Source organism: Hemicordylus capensis, chromosome 2 (assembly GCF_027244095.1).
Source record: "Hemicordylus capensis ecotype Gifberg chromosome 2, rHemCap1.1.pri, whole genome shotgun sequence".
Taxonomy (NCBI): Eukaryota; Metazoa; Chordata; class Lepidosauria; order Squamata; family Cordylidae; genus Hemicordylus; species Hemicordylus capensis.
In genome coordinates this window covers 126122319-126141751 of record NC_069658.1, presented here as the reverse complement: position 1 = coordinate 126141751, position 19433 = coordinate 126122319, and the positions used below count along the sequence as shown (strand labels likewise).

The 19433-nt window shown below is 42.0% G+C and overlaps 1 protein-coding gene across 2 annotated transcripts in view; it reads right to left on the bottom strand.

Annotated features, from left to right (window-relative positions):
* Positions 1 to 813: 813 nt before the first annotated feature.
* IFT74 (intraflagellar transport 74) overlaps positions 814 to 19433 on the bottom strand; it is a 116781-nt gene continuing 98161 nt past the window's right edge. For both annotated transcript variants that reach the window (XM_053294789.1, XM_053294790.1), the window contains 4 exons: positions 13191 to 13354; positions 6014 to 6139; positions 2691 to 2751; positions 814 to 1451 (listed from right to left, as the gene is read on the bottom strand). In XM_053294789.1, the coding sequence (XP_053150764.1) occupies positions 1336 to 1451; positions 2691 to 2751; positions 6014 to 6139; positions 13191 to 13354 (467 nt within the window). In that variant the 3' untranslated portion in view covers positions 814 to 1335. The remainder of the gene's footprint in view (positions 1452 to 2690; positions 2752 to 6013; positions 6140 to 13190; positions 13355 to 19433) is intronic.

Here is a 19433-nt window from a genome sequence, read left to right as displayed (position 1 = left end):
AGCCAGAAATTTATTATTCCTGATGCATCCACATTGTGATACATCCAATTGCTGATGTAACCACAGCATACACAGATATGGTCTGCTCAGTGAATACACCATCAATATCTTACACTAGATCTTCATTCTTACAGCATCCAGCTGAGGTCACCAAATTCAGTCCTGGAAGGTTGTCTTGGCTGACTTCAATTCCTCACTCCTTCGCCAAAATGAGTAGTAAGTGGAAGAATTGCAGTCTGGTGGATCAGAGTGCTGGACTAGAAGACTGCCAAGACCCCATCCAGCTCTAAAATTCCATGACCATCTATGATCCTTCTCCAAAGCTTTCTCACACTCTCTTAGCGTCTCTCTTTTGGATGTCAGCCATTCCCTGTCTCCATTGCCATGCTCACAAGTAGACCTTTACGCTCAAGCAGGCTATTACCAGTGGAGAATCTTCTCTTAGAGTCAAGGGAGTAAGGCAATGCAAGGAGTTGACTGCCCATTGCTTCTAGGGTAGGGCTGCTTCCCCTGTGGCTCCCCTCTTTTCAACCAGTTTCTCTGCTTTTATCCTCCACCTCCTCTGTTCACAAACCCCATTCCTGCATCTGGAGTCCCCTAACCCCCCCCACAATAGGTGAGAATTTTTTTTAAAGGAAGCTATGTAGCAATTTCATTGTTATAATGGCGTCTTTTACCCTTTACAGCAAGAATAGCTGACTTCAACATTCTAGAAACAGTGCTGAATGTCAACCGGCAAACTAGAAACTCCAGATTTCTCTGGTTCTGAGACATGTAAACCTTCCAAAATAATCATTTTTGGAAACACAATACTGGATTTTTTTTCTTATATTCCTTTATTTTATTACTGTTTTGACACTACGCCTACATTTTTGCTCCCCTGCTCACTCACCATTTTGGAATGTTGATAAAATGGTCACATGCATCGATAAACACTTTCTCTTCTGCTGAAGTTAATAAGCCTAATCAGATAATTATAGATGAAGCTTAGCATACTATCATTAGAGGATAGTACACAAGAGGGTAGTAGTAAGACATTTCTGTCTTTCAGAATGGCTTAAATTCAGTCACATTACTTACTAATCAAAACCAAAACAATGTAAGGAGAGGTGTCTTCAATGAAATATTTGTTTGGGAACACAGGATTAAATTAAGTAAAATTCATTTTGAAGAAGCAAATTTTTGTTAACTAGCACATATGAAAAAGGCACACTTAAAAACTGCTACTGTGCAATGGGAGTAGTAGAAATTTCAAGAATATTCCTGAGACTATTAATGCACTTTATATAGATGTCTTCTCATTCATCGATTGACACACATAGGAACTACCTAGGTTCAGTTCCTGCTGTTCTGTAAAGCTTCTATGAGAGTTTTGTTATACTCTCCAATCTGCTTAGTCACATTCTTCATTATGGGCCGGTAATCACTCTCTTGAGTTTTTGTTGCTATAACTGATGATACAAGTTAAGGAAACAGACATTCAATACATAATAAGTTGCAATTAAGAAAATAACAATTTCTCATAACTTCCTCCTGACAAAAGGATTCATGGTGACCATTTCCCCATATATTTTTTCCAGATACCTTGCACCATCCTCCTCACCACTTTGCAGGATGATACAGATAACTACTCTACTCTAGGGTGAGGCAGCTTATCCTGAGGTCGGGGGCGGTGGGGTGCGTGTGGGACCTGATGACCTTACAGCTACCTAAGCTGCTTTAGAACAGTTGTAGGACATCAGTCACCTCATGCAATTCATTAGGCAAGGAAGACTATTTCTTGAAGAAATACCTTTTCATAACCATTGCTTCTGGACAAAGTACTATGCACCTTTCTTCAGAATGGGTGTGGATATATGATGTATATACATGTGAGACATAAACATGCAAGGGGGGTGCAAAATATTTTACTGTCTGAGCCAAAGGGCAATATGAGCACTCCCTCCCGGCCAACATCTGTGGGTGGGTGTTTAGCATTCTCAGGCCATGCTGCTGAGGCAGTGGCGGAAGCATGCAAGCACTCTCAGATGCAAGCCAGCAGTGGCAGGCGGGGCCACGAATCTCTGTGTGTGTGTGCTCCAGACATCAGGGGCCATGCAGTGCTAGCTTCCACTCTAGTTCCCACAGTGCGGGTGCTCCTGAGCAAGGGCTCCATTATTTTGCAGCTCTCTCTGCTCTCCTAATGAGTATCAGGGATGTGTTTCTGCTCTAATAGAGCATCCATGGAGCACAAGGACAGCTCCAAAATAATTGCACTCATGTACTTTGGAAACGTGGGGACTAGTGTGGGGGCTAGCCTAGCATTGCATGTGCGCTAGTGTTTGGAGCATGCAGGCAACCTTAGTTAAGACGTCAGCCACTGCCCCCACCCCCCATTTCTACCACACAGAGTGAGCTAAGATCTGTACTACTAGTGCGAGGATTGTATTGTACCACCAAAACATGAGGATACAAACAAATCCTTAGCTGGTTTATTGAGACAGTCTGCCAAAGCCATACTGCAAGCTTAAAAACATAAAAATAAACATTGGTGACTGTCTACTGAAAGTGAAATGTATGAGGTTTCTATTAGCTCTTCTTTTACCCGTTTGCTTTTCTTTTGGCTACTTTTTCAAGTAAAAGCATTTAAAAATCATTAACTGATAGTGAGAAAGAGAAAGCACTGAAAACTATTAAAGCAAAAAGGATACATTCTTTCATCACAAAGTTATTTTGTTCATGGTGTTGCCACTTCCTTTCCAAATTCGTAAGCTGAAAGTAAAATGAACAAAATATATAACAGCCAGAATGAAAACAATTGCATTCCAACTTATGTAGGGAAAAGGGGCGGGGGGACACCTCTATTTACTTTCTAGCTATATTTCATTCTGTCAAACGACCAAGACTGGGCATAATCCAGACATAGCTGATCACTTCTAAATTCCATTATTTAAATAGGAAAGAGGTTGGCATGTGCTTAAATTAAGTAGTATAAAAATTAAGTCTTCTAACCCAAACTTTTCCACTTATACAACCCAATGTTTATACAGTGAAATCAAGTTAGCTGCAATGAGTGCAGAAAGCAGGAATACTAAATTTAATTGCAATGTGTGTGCAGACTATGATTTATCGAAGACATTTAATTCTTATTATCTGTTTTCTTCTGGTTAATGACTGTTTTCAGAATATGTACACCTTATCATACAACGTATCTTGACACTATATTGAGCCCTGAACCATACAGGCGAAACTTCCTCATTTCCATAGCTGATTTCCTGTCTGATGCCAGAAGCTGTGATAACAGCAGGACTGCAGTGAGAAGATTATAAGAGTGCAAGTTAAATGTTGGGGCTTAAACAACACTTTCAGCATCAACAGGAAGGTAATGCAGCTATTATATTGATAGCTGCTTCCTAACAATACAATTCTACACTATCAATTTGCTTCATACTACTGTTCAACATGTTTGATTCAAAACATGCAGGCAATTTGCAGTGAAAGTGCCATAACAACTCTGTGACAGTGAATGTTTTAAGTTTAAGTATAATTTAATGTGTAATAGTGTAATAGTATACAGTATACTCCAAACCAACAATTACCCACAACCATTTTAATAAGTAAAATAGTCCTATGGACTTGACTTTTATTGAACTTTCAATAGCCAGTAAATCTGAAAGACAATGCAATGTGTGCCACACATGCAAAGCACCCCTGTTCACTTCAATGAAGTAAGTGTGTGTGTGTAGGAAGCAATTTTTGATGAACTGAAAAAAGAAGCTCCTGTTTCTACTGAACTTCCACATGTGCTCTGGAACCATTGATCAGGGTTTATATATAGGTTTTAATAGGGCTTCTAGTGGAGGGTGATAACTCTTCATTCAACCGTGCTATAAACTATTCTCAAGAGTCCTTCTGTCTTGAGAATAGTTTAATAGCACTGGCCATTTGATTTAGTCTTATTACTCCTCAGTATGCTACAACACCTACCTCTCCATCCTCAGTGTACAAAACTAGAACTAAATTTTTCCAAATTTTGCCAAATTGAAAATGGATCTATGATAGTAGGGTTAAGGGCATAACCCATTTTCCAAATGAAAATTGCCTTTCTTCATAACTGGGAAAGTACATATAGAGAATTTGTGATCTGTTTAAAGGGTCCATTCCTCTGTCTTGTGAAGAGCGTTTTGCAGAATTTCATAAAAATCAGGCCCAATTGGTTTTTGAGTTTTCAAATCCAACATTCATACCCTAACAAAAAAGTAATGGGTGGAGCGGCTCATTCACTTACTGAGTTTGAGGCACTAGAGTCAAAGCTCTCATAAGCTAAAAAGATGGCAAAGAAGGCCTCCAATAACACGCCTCCAGTACATTGGTCCAAAGGAACATGGAAGGTTGAAGAGTGGTATGGGAAATAGATTTGGGAGAAACCAACTTGCTACCTGTTGTGGAAGGGTTATGGAATAAAACCTTTTAAGACTGTCTCAGCTAGGAGCAGAAAGACTTCAGTACAGTTAATTCACTGTTGGAATCTGTACACACTTGCACTAAGATGTGATCATTTTAAAAACAAAAATGGTTGACATGCCGCCATTTCTCTAGAACATTTTAGAGAACAAGTAGCTGATTTAACACACAAAGAAACGTGGGTGGCTAGAACATTATCTGCATTGCTGTGTCTGTGTAAACGTTGCTTGTGGGTGCTGTGAAACAGACTGTTTGTAAAGCTGCACAAATGCAGTTGCACAGTGTGATGGCCATTATTTCCAATTGGTGTTGTGTCACATAACTTGTTTTGTACAACATTACAACGGAGTGGAACAGGCCTGTTTTGCAGTACCATCAGCGGTGTTTACACAGATGCAGCAATGCAGGCAGAACTCCAACTGCCCATGTTTCTTTGTATGGTAAGTTAGCCATGGTTTCTCTAAAATGTGCAAGAGAATGTGGAGATATGGGGACCTATTTTAATATGTGATGGGAATATAATATTATCAGCAGGTTCTGGAGGTAAGTCTGATAAAATTAATAAAATTATGCAGTGTTTTATACCTGCATATTTTGAACAGGATCATCAGAACACTGTGCACAATAACCTTGACAACAAGAGAAGATATTTATTTATTTTTGTTGGCAAGACCAGAAATAGCAGACAGGCCAGTGTAAGAGTCAGGATTCTCCCACAACAGGATGACAGTAAACAAGCATGGTCCTTGGCATTAATAAACAAATTAACTAAACAAATTCATTCCTTTATTAAGCAAAACGACATACTCTTTATGGATGCCTATCTATTCATTTAATTGGTAAATACTGAGTCATTAGTTAAATGTTTTCATGAGACAGATGTGTCATTCTGGTCAGATATCACTTCTCATCTCTTTGGCTTGGAAAGCACTATCTATCGTAGTCAATCCTTTGTTAGGGTGATGTGATCTTTGTGTTATGTCCCATTACAGCTGACTTTGTTACCATGTGTAAGTTGTTATATTTTGTTGTGCTGGTTTTTTTCCTTACAACTTTTCCCCTTTGCAATTAAAATACAGTGGCATCCAGAACAACCTAACATGGGTGGCGTTAAACCCCCGGTACTGCTGTGAGCTCAGAGCGGAACATTCCCTAGAATGGGAACACATCACTGATGGTCAAGTGACATGTTTCTGGTCTAAGGAGCGGTTCCAGAGTGCAGGTGAGCTCCTCAAAGTATTTGTGCTCTTGCCCCAAGCCACCCCGCTTCACTGCAAGCACAGGGGGATTAGCATCGCCCACGTTAGGTTGCTCTAGATGCTGGTCACAGTGTGTATGTATAAAAAAATAAATAAAACATGGGGAAGTCCCATGTTTCTTTATTTTAATCAGTTCTGTGATTGGTAGTTTTTCTTGGAAAGAAACATTACATCTTCCCAAATTTTAAAGACTTTGCCAAAGAGGCTTTGAAGCATTTAAATGTATGCACAGACATAATATGCAAAGCTTCATACCTCTGAGATTTTGGGAACATGCAATGCTGAATGGTAATAGATATTTTCAACTATACCTGTGAATGTGTCTCATTCTCTTGCAGCTGCAACTTCAGGTCTTCATATTCTTTATTCAGATGTTCCATCATTTTCTTGAAGGCATTTCTGCGCTTTGATAATGTTTCTTTCTCTTCTTGCAGTTTCTTTGTGTAAGGAAATAATACAAGGATTAAGTATTGATCTTAAAACTATTTGGCCTCTAGTCAACAAGAAAAACAAATTCAAAACAGGAAAAAAATTCAGTAATCCAAAAATGTTCAGATTTAAGAGGAGAGTTAAGCAGATTTACATTTTCACTGTACTTTTTTTTCTTTTTCTTGAACACATACACACCAATGATAATTAAAAATAATAAATAATGCTCAAGGCCTCCTGCTTGGTTTAGGATGGTGTTATCAGCAAAATTGTGGTAGGCCTTAAGCCAATCTGATTGAAATAGTAGGCCTTAACCCTCTGAATTGCACCTTTTAACCATATATAGTGACTCATACTCTGCTTTATAAGCCCCCTTGAGAACAAAAGCCTCCCAATTCTTGAAACCCCAACTCTTTTAAGGGATGGAAACCTATTAGGAGCCCTTATATCTTCTTCTTCCTTCACTTGGGACACACAGGCCTTGAGCAGCAGCCCTCCCTACAGGGCCTGTTCTCTGGCTACAGTAGAGCTCTGAGAAGCTTATATGAGCTCTTCTGGCCTAGTGAATGTATGCACGATTTCAGAGGGATTGGGTGTAGACTTTTGACTTTATAAGCAGTAAAATGTTTAGGGATTATAATGGTGCAATGTTGAAAACACTCCTCATCTTAACTATAATGGCACGATTGTGCCACTAAAAATAGTGGTCTTAGATGTGCAAAATATTTGTGAATCCATTTGTTTATATTAAAATATGACTGAAGTGACTGGACTTCTGAAGTTGATTCATGTGGAGAAGTTAGAAAATGGAAAACTGAAAGCTTATTCCCACACATAAAGACTTTCTAGTTCTGTATGAATGAAAACCCACACTTCTTATTTGAATACTATCTGAAGTGCTTGTCACAAATGATGGGCAAGAAGTATTTTCCAGACAATCTTAGTCTTCTCGATGGGTCTACAGTGCAGAAAGGGGCTTTGGAGAAAAGGCCCATTCCACTGCCAGCTCCTAAGCTGGCCCTGCGTTTCTTCCCTGCTGTGTCCTCATATGCCAAGATCTTGACTCTCTCCCCTTGTCTTGCCGCAGGCAACGGAGGCATATGGGTCACAGGTATCTGCTGTCCCATGGCAGCTGCCCATCTCTCATCTCATCAGCCTGCCTGCACAGCCCTCTGGTAGTGGCTAGAGCTCCACCTCATGGATGGCAGCATCAGGGGCTTCACAGACGATGCTCAGGTTTAGAGCTGTCATAGCACTGGATTGGGTGCTTGAAGTTGTGGTAGATGCTGGTGACCAGGGCTGGCACCCGCTCCAACATCATGGAACCCAAGCAGTACTCGTCAGCTAGGTGGCTCCTGACACTGCCTTTGTCCAGCTGAATCTCCTACATATTGGTGCACTGCTGAATGGCTCCCCACTGACTCCCGAGCTGATGAATTCCCACAGTAGCAGCTGCTCCTCTGGCTTGCAGAAGATGGATGGAGCCGGGGGCATGGCAGCATCAAAAACAGGAAAAATGGCATGCAAGCTTTAAAGAAGGGACAGAGTGACAGGGCAAAGACTGGAGGGGCTGTTCTTCCCCTCAAAACAACAAGAATTAATTAGAGGTATTTAAAGCTAATTAAATATCTGAGATCTTCATTTGTGTACAGGGATGCAGTGCCCATGGGCTCTGAATCTTGCAAACCCTTCAGTGTCTCGGTAGGTGAGGAGAAGTTAGCAAACCAGTTTGTGCTACCTGTAGCTTGCTATTATGTCTCAATTCACAGGCCACTGACACATCACAGTTAGGCCACTGCTCTGCCTCAAAGAGGGCTGCACCATGGAGATAGAAGGAGAGGGTGTGCTTAACAGCCAGAGCATGCCATGCCCTCTCTTCAGCTGAAGTTGGCAAGGGAAAGAATACAGGTAAGCAAATGTCCTGTGATACATGGTACTGGGACACTACTTTAGGTAAGTATTGTATATCCAGGCGAAGGCGCATACGCCTTCTTGCTGGGGGTGAGGGGATGTAAGGAGGGTCTGTTCTGAGTGCTTGGAGCTCTGACACTTGCTGAGCTGGTGTAATTGCCAGCAGGAAGGCTGTCTTGATGGTCAGATATTTTAAAGGACAGGTAGCCATGGGCTCAAAAGATTTGTGCATGAGTGAAGTCAGAGTGAAGTTTGAGATCTCCGAGCTAAACTCGGAGTTGGGGGGAATAAATGCAGTAGGCCCTTAAAGAACTGTTTAACTGGGTCTACAGATAAGATATGGGTATGGGACATAAAAGCTGCAATAGAAGCTAGATGAACTTTCAGCGATGGAACTGATACTTCTTCAAATGCAACAAGTAAGAAAGAATGAACTCGAGTGAGGCCTCTTTGGGGTTGATCTGCTGACTAGCAGAGTCCACCAGAGATGCTGTAGGTTTCGACACCATCGGCTTCGATGCTGAGGTCGACACCGTGGGATCTGGTATCAAGGGTTCTGACATCAAGGCTCTCGGCGTCGTGGGCCTCAGCGTTGGGGGACAAAGCACATCATCATAAAGGGCCGTGCGTAAGCGTAGCGCCCGATTCCTTAGTGTTTGTTTAGAGAACGATGAGCATATCTTACAAGCCGATGTATTATGTTGCTCCCCCAAACAAAGCAAACAAGCATCATGAGTGTCCGTTGATGGTAGTTTTGCACGGGACTCAGAGCAACGCTTGAAAGTAGTCTTTCGTCTAGCGGCATCCGCCATCGCCCCAAGGGGTGGAAAAACGATCATTTTTATGCTCAGTACAAAGGATTTCCAGTGCCAAGTCCTTATCCAGTCCAAAATCAAGTCCAAATCTTTGTCGTCTGGTCCAAGTCGTTATCCAAGTACAAATAGTAAATCTGAGGAGTTTAACAATCCGAGGTGTTGACGCAACGGCGGTCAAACAGAAACTGAAAGAGGCGCGCCCAAACTGCCTAAGATAACGAAAGCACGGTCACGTGTGTGGCAGTTTGGGCCAGCGCAAGGAGCTAGCTAATCGATCTGTGAGGTCCCTGCGCGGGTGCAGCACCCATTACTTATGGATACAACGGATTACACTCCAGATCTCAAGTGTGGCCTCTTTCGGCTTGATCCCCTCAGAGGTTGTGAATACACTAAATTGTGTCCATTTTGCTTTGTAGGTATGTTTTGCAGATGCTTTCCTGGCTGCTCTGATGATGCCCAGGACCTCTGGGTTCCAGAACAGTGGGTGGTGATCCTACAGGCTGTGAGGTGCAGACATTCAGATGTAGCTTAGTCTCCTGTTCTCTGGTAAGTACGTTGTAATGACTGAGCAAAGGTAGATGCTGCCCTTTCTATAGGGTTAGGAATGTAGAGAACCAGGCCTGTCTAGAGAGGAGAGCTGGTCTTGTGGTAGCAAGCATGATGTGTCCCCTGAGCTAAGCAGGATCCACCCTGGTTGCATTTGAATGGGAGACCACATGTGAGTACTGTAAGATATTCCCCTCAGGGGATGGAGCCGCTCTGGGAAGAGCAGAAGGTTTCAAGTTCCCTCCCTGGCTTCTCCAAGATAGGGCTGAGAGAGTTTCCTGCCTGCAACCTTAGAGAAGCTGCTGCCAGTCTGTGTAGACAATACTGAGCTAGATAGACCAATGGTCTGACTCAGTATATGGCAGCTTCCTATGTTCCTATCGGGGCCACCATGGAGCGATGTGAATGCAATTTGTCCCTTCTTACTGGATCTTCTGAAGTACTCTCAGAATCAGTGGTAGCAGAGGAAACATGCTCTTCGTTCCACTTATGAATCTGCTCTGCTGCAGAATTGTTCACATTGTTTTCTCTCATTGTAAACATATCTATGTGTGGGTGGCCCCATCGGCGGAACAAGCTCTGTACTAGGGAGTTGTCCAATGTCCATTTGTGAGACTGTGTTTGCTCTGCACGGCTCAGTGAATCCGCACACACATTTTCCTTCCCTACTATGTGGACAGCGGAGGGCCAGATGTTATGGTGGAGGCACCATTTCCATATGTTGATGGTGAGTTGGGACAAGGTGGGTGAGTGAGTGCTGCCTTGATGGTTCAAGTAAGACTTGGCTGTCACGTTGTCGGTCATGACCAGTATGGACTTGCCGGTGAGAAGTGGCAGGAACGCCTTCATGGCCTTCTAGTGGCAAGGAGCTCCAACCAATTGATGTGCTAAGCGAGTTTGTAGTTGTCCCAGTGTCCTGCTACACCGCGGCTGATGCAGTGTGTGTCCCACCCTGAATTGGAAGCGTCCACTGTGAGCGTCAAAGGCAATTGGGATTAAACGAATGGATGGCCAAATACCTGGACCACCAGTGGACAGAGCATAGTGGTTCTTTAGGAAAGAATGAACTCAAGGTGAAAGAGACATTGACTTCAGCCAGGCATGTCTTCATAAAGTGACAGCCACTGCCATGGCCCTGGAGCCACAGTCAGCTTTGTGGCGAGTAGAGTGTAGTTGTTGTTTGGTGGTCTGTAAGCCTTTTGAAAGGAATGTCATGGTGGCTTCTTTCTGTTCAGGTTGAAGCTGCTGAATAAAGGATTTGAGCTTCTCCAAAAGAAAATGAGCATAAAGAGCCATGCAACCTTGATAACTGGATATACGTAATTGGAGATTTGAAGTTGTGTACATCCTCTTGCCAAATGAATAAAGCTTTTCCTCATCTGGATCAGATGGTGTTGATAATAGTTTCTGTCTGGCACTTCGTTGCAACTCCACCACAGCTGAGTTAGGTTTGGGGTGTAAAAATAAATATGATGCATCGCCTTGATGTACCCTATATGAACCCCTGCTAACTGGGCAAAGAGGCACCTTTTACCGTGGTGATTCTCTTTATTTAGCAGGGGGAGAATAACTGGCCCGATCCACTCCCAGCACAGTACCTCCAGTGACTGTTGCTGGTGTCTATCTTGTGTTTCTTTTTAGAATGTGAGCCCTTTGGGGACAGGGAGCCATCTTATTTACTTATTATTTCTCTGTGTAAACCACCCTGAACAATTTTTGGAAGGGCGGTATAGAAATCGAATTATTATTATTAATATAGGTTCTCAGTTTTTTTTAAAGGTAGGATGAATTGATGCCAGCTTATTCCAGGCATCTTTAACCACCTCAGTGATGGTAGGTAGAAGTGGAAGAGACACAGGTGTTGTGGTTGCAGATTGAATGTGGTGTAGGTCCCCACTGGAGTGTCACCTACTTCTAGTTACACAGGTTTACTAGGTTGAGATGTTACCAAAGACTTCAGTGGTTGACTGTCTGGTTTAGTAGTAACTTTGGTATTTTTCTTTGTTTTAGACTTAAGTGGTGTCTGGCCCAATGTTTTGGCCCTCTTGCGGGACAACGGAGACCTCGAACCCGAATGGGATCTATAATGTATTGGACTGCACCAATGGCGATGGGTACCTGTCTCTATTCTCTGTTCTCCAGTAGGTATGTGACCTCGGGTGATATACTTCTGGTCTGGGTTCCACCAATATCTACTTCACTCCCAATGCTTAAGAGGGTGCTTCCCTTTAGAGTGCCTGTCCCATTCATCATACCTATAAGGGGAATAGGCACCTTTATCAGAGCGTTGGGATTCCTCTGTATCAGGTTCCCAAGCAGAGGGAAGCTCTGGGTTCCCTTCTCCCTCTGAATCTAGCTCGGGTTCAAGCTGTTGATCCTCCTCTGAGTCTGCCTGATTCATATGCATAGATTATATGGCCATGGAGTCTGTAGTGGCCTTAAGAGGAGTGGATTGATTCTTTTTCTGCTTCTTTTTCTCCCTGTTGGGATCAGCAGACTCTGGTTTCTTAGGGGGCTTCAGTCCCAGTGTCAAAGCTTTGGGTGCTGGGAGTGATTGCTCCTTCAGTAGAGGGAGTGTGGTACCCTGATCTGGTACTGATAGGGTCATTTGTGATGCCTCCAGCATCAGAAACTCCGATTCCCCCAAGCACAGCATTCCAGAGCTTGTAGGTCGCTGCCAGAATTCCTGACTAGTGTGTTGTAGTAGTACGCAAGGCCTGTAGGCAAGGCCTTCAAGGGCTGTAGTAGCATGCAAGGCCCTCTCCCACCGCAAAGCAAGGAGCCTGGTGACTCGGTTTCTGCGGGCCTGTCTAATATAGGCCAAGCAGATTTTGTAGAGATCAATCCAGTGAATCGGTACGCTAGGCATTCCTTGTGCCTGTCCGATGATGAAATTTAGCGGAGCAATGTGTACAATGTTTAAAGGAGGCCCTAACAGCCAGAACGAGGAGATAGAAAGAATAAACATAAAATATAAGAGGCAAAAATATGGTCCTTATCTCTCCCCGCCCCCACACCCAGCTCTCTCACATGGAGCAAGTGACAGAAAGTCCTCGGATGTCACTATTGCAGTAGTCGGAAGAAGACTGAAGGAGTAAGTGTGTCTATATGTCATAAAGGGGGTGGGTTTACCATTTTAAAAAAAGGAGCTATAGAAGGTTCTGAGATGGGCCTATGCAGGCGCAGACATCCTTAGTGTGAAGGAAAATCGGACCACTAACAAGAAAGAACATTGCAGTGGCAGAGGGTGCTGAAATGGAGGAGCCGCAGGCAAGCAGTGCAGAAGGAAAAGGGAGTATCAAACTGGTGGGTAGGCAGTCTTAACTTATGTTTTTGTAAGACCGATTTACAGCCCATTCTACGCATAGTTACTTGGAAGTAAGCATTTGCTTCCAAGTATGTGTAGTAAGTGTTTCTGATATTTTAGAACAAAGCAATTTGTTAAGCATTCACAGATACATAGAAGATTTCAACTGCAACATATAAAACACATTTTAGTTTTCTTTCTAATTTAGGTTTAGAAGGTTCAAAATTGGTACTATTTTCTTTTTTTAAATACAGAAACTTTGTTTACTTTCTGTTGACTAAGGTACATTCCACACAAATGACTCCATGTGGGAGCTAAGTATTCACACATATACTGTAGCCACCTGAGAGAACACCATGGGAAACCAGTTCCCCCATGGCTCAGTGTATGTGAAAGGAGCCCAAGAAACTGTTGTTTTTTGGCATATTTCAATAATGGAATCCCAATAAAATATCATAATCTTGCCTGACAGTTACACACCTTTTTCTTTTCTTCTCCTGCTGTTTTCAAAGCTGGCACATTATTGTACAGTTCCAAGTCCTTGGTCATTTGTTCAATTTTTTCTTTGAGAGAAGCCAATTCATCACACATTTTGCCTTCCAATAGATCCATCTTCTGCAGGTCCATTCGTAGACGTTGACTATCTATAACACAGGGAATTGGTTAATAAGAATTGCTGACATGCTATGGAGTTTATTCTTCATTATAGAGAAAACGGAATAATAACATTTCCTCATTCAAGGAGACAACCAGCCCCTTGCTTGCCTTATTCACCTTGGCCTTGGTCCAATAAAGCTCTTAAGTATGTTCTTATCTCTTGCATACAAATATCCATTATCAGATGAACTAGTCATATGGTTAGGACTAGTGTTGACATATTTTATTGCTTGCAACAAAAACTGCCAAACAGAAATTAACATTGTTCCTAGTTTACAATTGTTAATAAAACAACATGTAAAAAGTCCCACTGGCCCTTTTTGTTTTAAACTACACAAAAGTGTAGCAAACTCTCTAGGTGATGTTCCTTTAATACTAGTGCTTATGCCACTGGTCTTGATGGGCATGCTCCCTAACAGTTGACCTCCAATGGTTTTTGCTAGGATTGGGGGGGCGGGGCGGGGAATGGAATTAACAGTACATTGAACTGAAGTATGCCATAGTCAGGCTTGCATATAAATCCCATGCAGACATTTGATACATTATGTAAGCCCTCCAGCTCCCCCAACACACCTGACATCTGCACCTTAGATGCAGATGCATTAAAAGCCAAACCAAACCTATATATATTTTACAATTATATTCAACACTTACACTCCCTGTCGTACCCCACTTATGTTGCAAACCAGGTTCATATCTGGCCAACTCACGACTTGGTAGCAGTAAATGTTCTCAGACCATTCACTGGGCTTCAAGCTGTGCCTCCCACTTTTCCCCAGTGCAATGATAATTGAATCAAGGACCACTCCCATAACTTTGGATGCCACGGGCAAAGAGGCACCTTTTACCATGGTGATTCTCTTCATTTAGCAGGGGGAGAGAAACTGGCCCTATCCACCCCCAGCACAGTCCTTCCCAGCACAGTGACTGTTGCTGGGGTCTACCTTATGTTTCTTTTAGATTGTGAGCCCTTTGGGGACAGGGATCCATCTTATTTGCAATTTCTCTGTGTAAACCACCCTGAACCATTTTTGGAAGGGTGGTATAGAAATTGAATTAATAATAATAATAACAATAACAACAACAACAACAACCCCCACCACCCCCAGTGAGGCAATACCTTGGTGTGGTTGTGGGGCTTGTGTGCTCTGAGGAAGGTGAGAGCTATGCCAGAGGTCCAACCATACTGGACAGGTCTCACCAGAGGAGCCAGATAAAGAGTGCCTCTCCCATCAACAATATGGTGAGACGTAACTTTAATAAATCTATACCGGATCGGTCATCGCCCGGGTCAACAAGGACCGCGCCAGGTGCTATAGTCCCTGGACATCTGGTGGCAAGTGGGCTACAGGACTCAGGATCTTCAGTTGAGCAACCAGGGCTGGAGACAGCAAAGCTACTGGAAGAAATGTCGCTTAACCGAAAAAATATATACAAAAAATGCCAACAAGGAAATAATGATCTGCTATTACAAGTCTAGTCCAACAAGAAGAGGTTATTTTAAAAGAAAGTACCAAATTTGGAAAGAGAAGCATCCAGATACAGAAATAACAGAACAAAGGCTAGCAGACCAGAGAAGATACATAATAAGAAATAAAGTATTCACAGGAGTTGAGCTGGAAGAACTGAAAAGAGCAACACAGGCTCAAGATATGGAAGAAGAATTACCACCAATTGAAGAAGTTGCTCAGGCGCAGGTGGAGGAGGTGTTGGAAATCGAGCATGCCACTGTTACTGAACTGTTTCAAAATCAAAACCAGGCAACCGCTCCTTTGCCTTCACCTCAAAAACCCAAATGCCGTTTAACAGAAAAGCAACAAGAACTAAAGCAAAAAATAACTGAGCACATGAACCAAACAACCACCAGGGTTCGACTTCCAGCTCTAAAAACAGTTGCCAAAAAACAACTCACTCAGGCATTAAAAGATGTCAATGCTGCACTTGCAGAGATAACAACCAAGAATTTGCAAGAAACAAACCAACTAATGTACAGTGCAGCAACAATAACAACACAAGAGCTCGGATATAAGATCAGTGGACCTGTAAAAAAAGAAAGCAGTACATCACCTAAATGGAAGATTAGATTAGAAAATAAAATCTCCAGGCATAGATCAGATGCTAGTAAATTGAAAGATATGAAAGACAAGAAGCTGAAGAATGAAAACACCAAACAGTATCTGATCCAAAAATCCCACCTAGATTCAAGGAAAATTAGAGAAGTCCTGGAAATAATAAAGCAGCAAATCACAGCAGTGTCAAAGAAGATTAGCAGGTATGAAGCCAGAATTACACAACACAGGCAGAATCTCCAATTCCAGTCGAATCAGAGACGTTTCTACCAAAGCATAGAAGGAGAAACTGCAAGAAACATAGAAACACCAAATAAAGAAGAAACAGTGCAATTCTGGGGGAAATTATGGGACAATCCAATAGATTATAATAAGAAGGCAGGCTGGATGAAAGAGGTTGAAAAATGTAACCAACAAATGCAAGATCTAATAATAACACCAGAATTAATAAGTGAAAGAGCAAAGAAAATTAAAAATTGGACTGCGCCAGATGACGATGAACTGCATGGCTTTTGGCTTAAACACCTAACAAGCCTTCATAAACAACTATCAAAACAGTTCAATCACATTTTGCAAGGAGGTGATATTGAACAATGGCTAACAACTGGGAAAACTCATCTCATCATGAAAGACCCAGCAAAAGGTACAGTTCCAAGTAATTATAGACCGATAACCTGCCTGCCAACTATGTTCAAATTATTAACTGGAATAATAGCAGATGAAGTGGTGCAACACTTATTAACTAACAAACAGCTTCCAGTTGAACAGAAATGAAATTACCCAAACACCAGAGGCACAAAAGACCAGCAGCTGATTGACAAAATGATTTTGGAAAATTGCAAGAGAAGAAAAACAAATCTAAGTGTTGCATGGATTGACTACAAGAAAGCCTTCGATTCATTGCCTCACACATGGATACTAAAATGTTTAGAAACAACTGGTGTAAGCAAAAACATTCAGATATTTATTTTAAAAAGCAATGAGCATGTGGAGTACACAGTTAACAATCAATGGCGAGACACACGGACAGGTTAGGATTAGAAGAGGCATTTTCCAAGGGGACTCACTAACCCCTCTGTTGTTTGTAATCGCTAATTGTAATTGTAAAGAAAAATTGGAAGTGAATACATCAGGAGAGTTAGAAAAATCCTCAAGTCCAAACTCAATGGCAGGAACACCATACAAGCCATAAACACCTGGGCTATACCTGTTATCAGATACACTTCAGGAATAATAGACTGGACCCAGGCAGAGCTAGAGACGCTAGATCGTAAGACCAGGAAAATAATGACCATCAACCATGCTCTGCACCCCTGCAGTGATGTAGATAGGCTATACCTCCCTCACAACTCAGGTGGAAGAGGAATGCCGCAAGTCCATCAAACAGTAGAGGAGAAGAAAAGAGGGCTTGAAGAATATATAAAGTACAGTGTAGAAGATGCACTTAAGATGGTCAATAATACGAAACTATTCAATCCTAATGAAACAAAGCAGGCCTACAAGAAAGAACAAGTAAAGAACCAAGCAGAAAAAAATGGAAAAATAAGCCACTGCATGGTCAATATTTGCACAATATAACTGGGAAATCAGACATCACCAAGACCTGGCAATGGCTTAAGAATGGCAATGGCTTAAGAATGGCAATGGCTTAAGAAACAGTGGGTTTAATACTGGCTGCACAAGAACAGGTACTAAGAACAAATGCAATAAGAGCAAAAGTAGAAAAATCCACAACAAACAGCAAGTGCCGCCTTTGTAAAGAAGCAGATGAAACCGTGGACCACCTAATCAGCTGTTGTAAAAAGATCGCACAGACTGACTACAAACAAAGGCATGACAAGGTAGCAGGGATGATACACTAGAACATCTGCAAAAAATACAAGCTACCTGTAGCCAAGAATTGGTGGGACCAGCAATGGAAAAAGTGGTAGAAAATGAAGATGTAAAAATATTATGGGACTTCCGACTACAAACAGACAAACATCTGCCACACAATACACCAGATATCACTGTAGTCGAGAAGAAAGAAAAACAAGTGAAAATAATTGACATAGCAATACTAGGGGATAGCAGAATAGAAGAAAAAGAAATAGAAAAACTCACCAAATACAAAGATCTACAAACTGAAATTGAAAGGCTGTGGCAGAAAAAGACCAAAATAATCCCAGTGGTAATTGGCGCCCTGGGTGCAGTTCCAAAAGACCTTGAAGAGCACCTCAACACCATAGGGGCCACAGAAATCACCATCAGCCAATTACAAAAAGCAGCTTTACTGGGAACAGCCTATATTCTGCGATGATATCTATAACAACAGCAACAACATTGACAATAAAATCCAGCCATCTCAGGTCCTTGGGAAGGACTTGATGTCTGGATAAAACAAACCAGTCAATAACACTTGTCTGACTGTGTAAACAATAATAATAATAATAATAATAATAATGTGTGAGAAGCGGTCTGTAGCCCAATGTGCATAAGGCCTGAAACACACACTTATCACAGGGGTTTGGCCCTACTTGTGTTGGGCTGTACATGCATAGGTCTCTATGAAAAAATGAAGTCCAAAATGCAAATGTCAGGTGTCCAAAATTCAAATGCAAATGTGCAGGGGCAGGGTGGTACACACTAGTGGAATTCCAATAATGTCCTCTTTTCAAAATACAGAATCAAAAGTACATCAGTATATTCCTTGCTTTAAAAACTATAATGAATGGGTGCTTAAAATATGTACTGTATTTACCTGAATCCAAGACCTAACCGCCCGCCCCCCATTTTTTAGTCTACTTTCCAGTAGGCTTAGGAGATCACGCAGCATTCCATGTGTCCCCACCATGAACTTCGCAATGCCTCAACCAATATGAACCAAATCAGGTACAGCTGTAGGGACACTTAGGGATATCTCAACGGCATAGTTTGTGATGATGTCATCCACCCCAATTCAAGATAGCGGGCATGTAAACTTTTGAGGAGCAAGTGGGCTAACTTGTGAACTGCCTAACCGATTTGAACCAAATTTGCTACAGTTGTAGGGGCACGTGGGGAAACCTCAATGCCATAGTTTGTGATGATGTCATCTATCCCAATCCAAGATGGTGGACACATGAATGTTTGAGGCGCAAGTGCACTAACTTGAGGACTAACTGATTTGGAATAACTGATTTGGATCAAATTAGGTACAGTTGTAGTGAGTGATACACAGGGACACCTCAATGGCATAATTTATGATGATGTCATCCACTCTGATTCAAGATGGCGGATGTGTAAACTTTTGAGGCGTAAGTGGGCTGTGAACTGCTTAACCGATTTGACCCAAATTTGCTACAGATGTAGGGACACATACTCAACTCCGTAGTTTGTGATGATGTCATCCACCCCCTTTCAAGATGGTGGACACATAAATGTTTGAGATGCACATGGGCTAACTTGTGAACCTCCTAACCAATTTGAACCAAATTTGCTACAGTTGTAGGGACACATAGGGATGCCCCAATGGCATAGTTTGTAATGATGTCATTCACCCCTATTCAAGATGGCAGATATGTGAACTTTTGAGACACAAGTGAGCTAACCTGTGGACTAACCAATTTGAAACAAATGAGGTACAGTTGTGGTGAGTGACACACAGGAACACCTCAATGGTGTAGTTTGTAATGATGTCATCCATCCCAGACAGAGGACATGTGAACACTTGAGGTGCAAGAGATCTAACTTGTGGACCTCGATTTGAACCAGATTTAGTCCAGTTGTAGAGACAGTGAAAGGAAAGTAGGCTGATTAGTTTTTACTAGAACAACTTGTTGATATTAGAAATTAGGAGGTTGTATTAAATTCTGAGACCTCTTCCCTTCAAGTAAATGCAGGTATAACCTATATTTAACCTCTACATTTTAAGGGGGTTGTCTTAAATTCAGAGACATCTTCTATGTGGGTAAATGCAAGTAGTTGTTTACATGTCTGGATAAGACACAAGAGTCTGGAGCACTTTATATTATTGAAA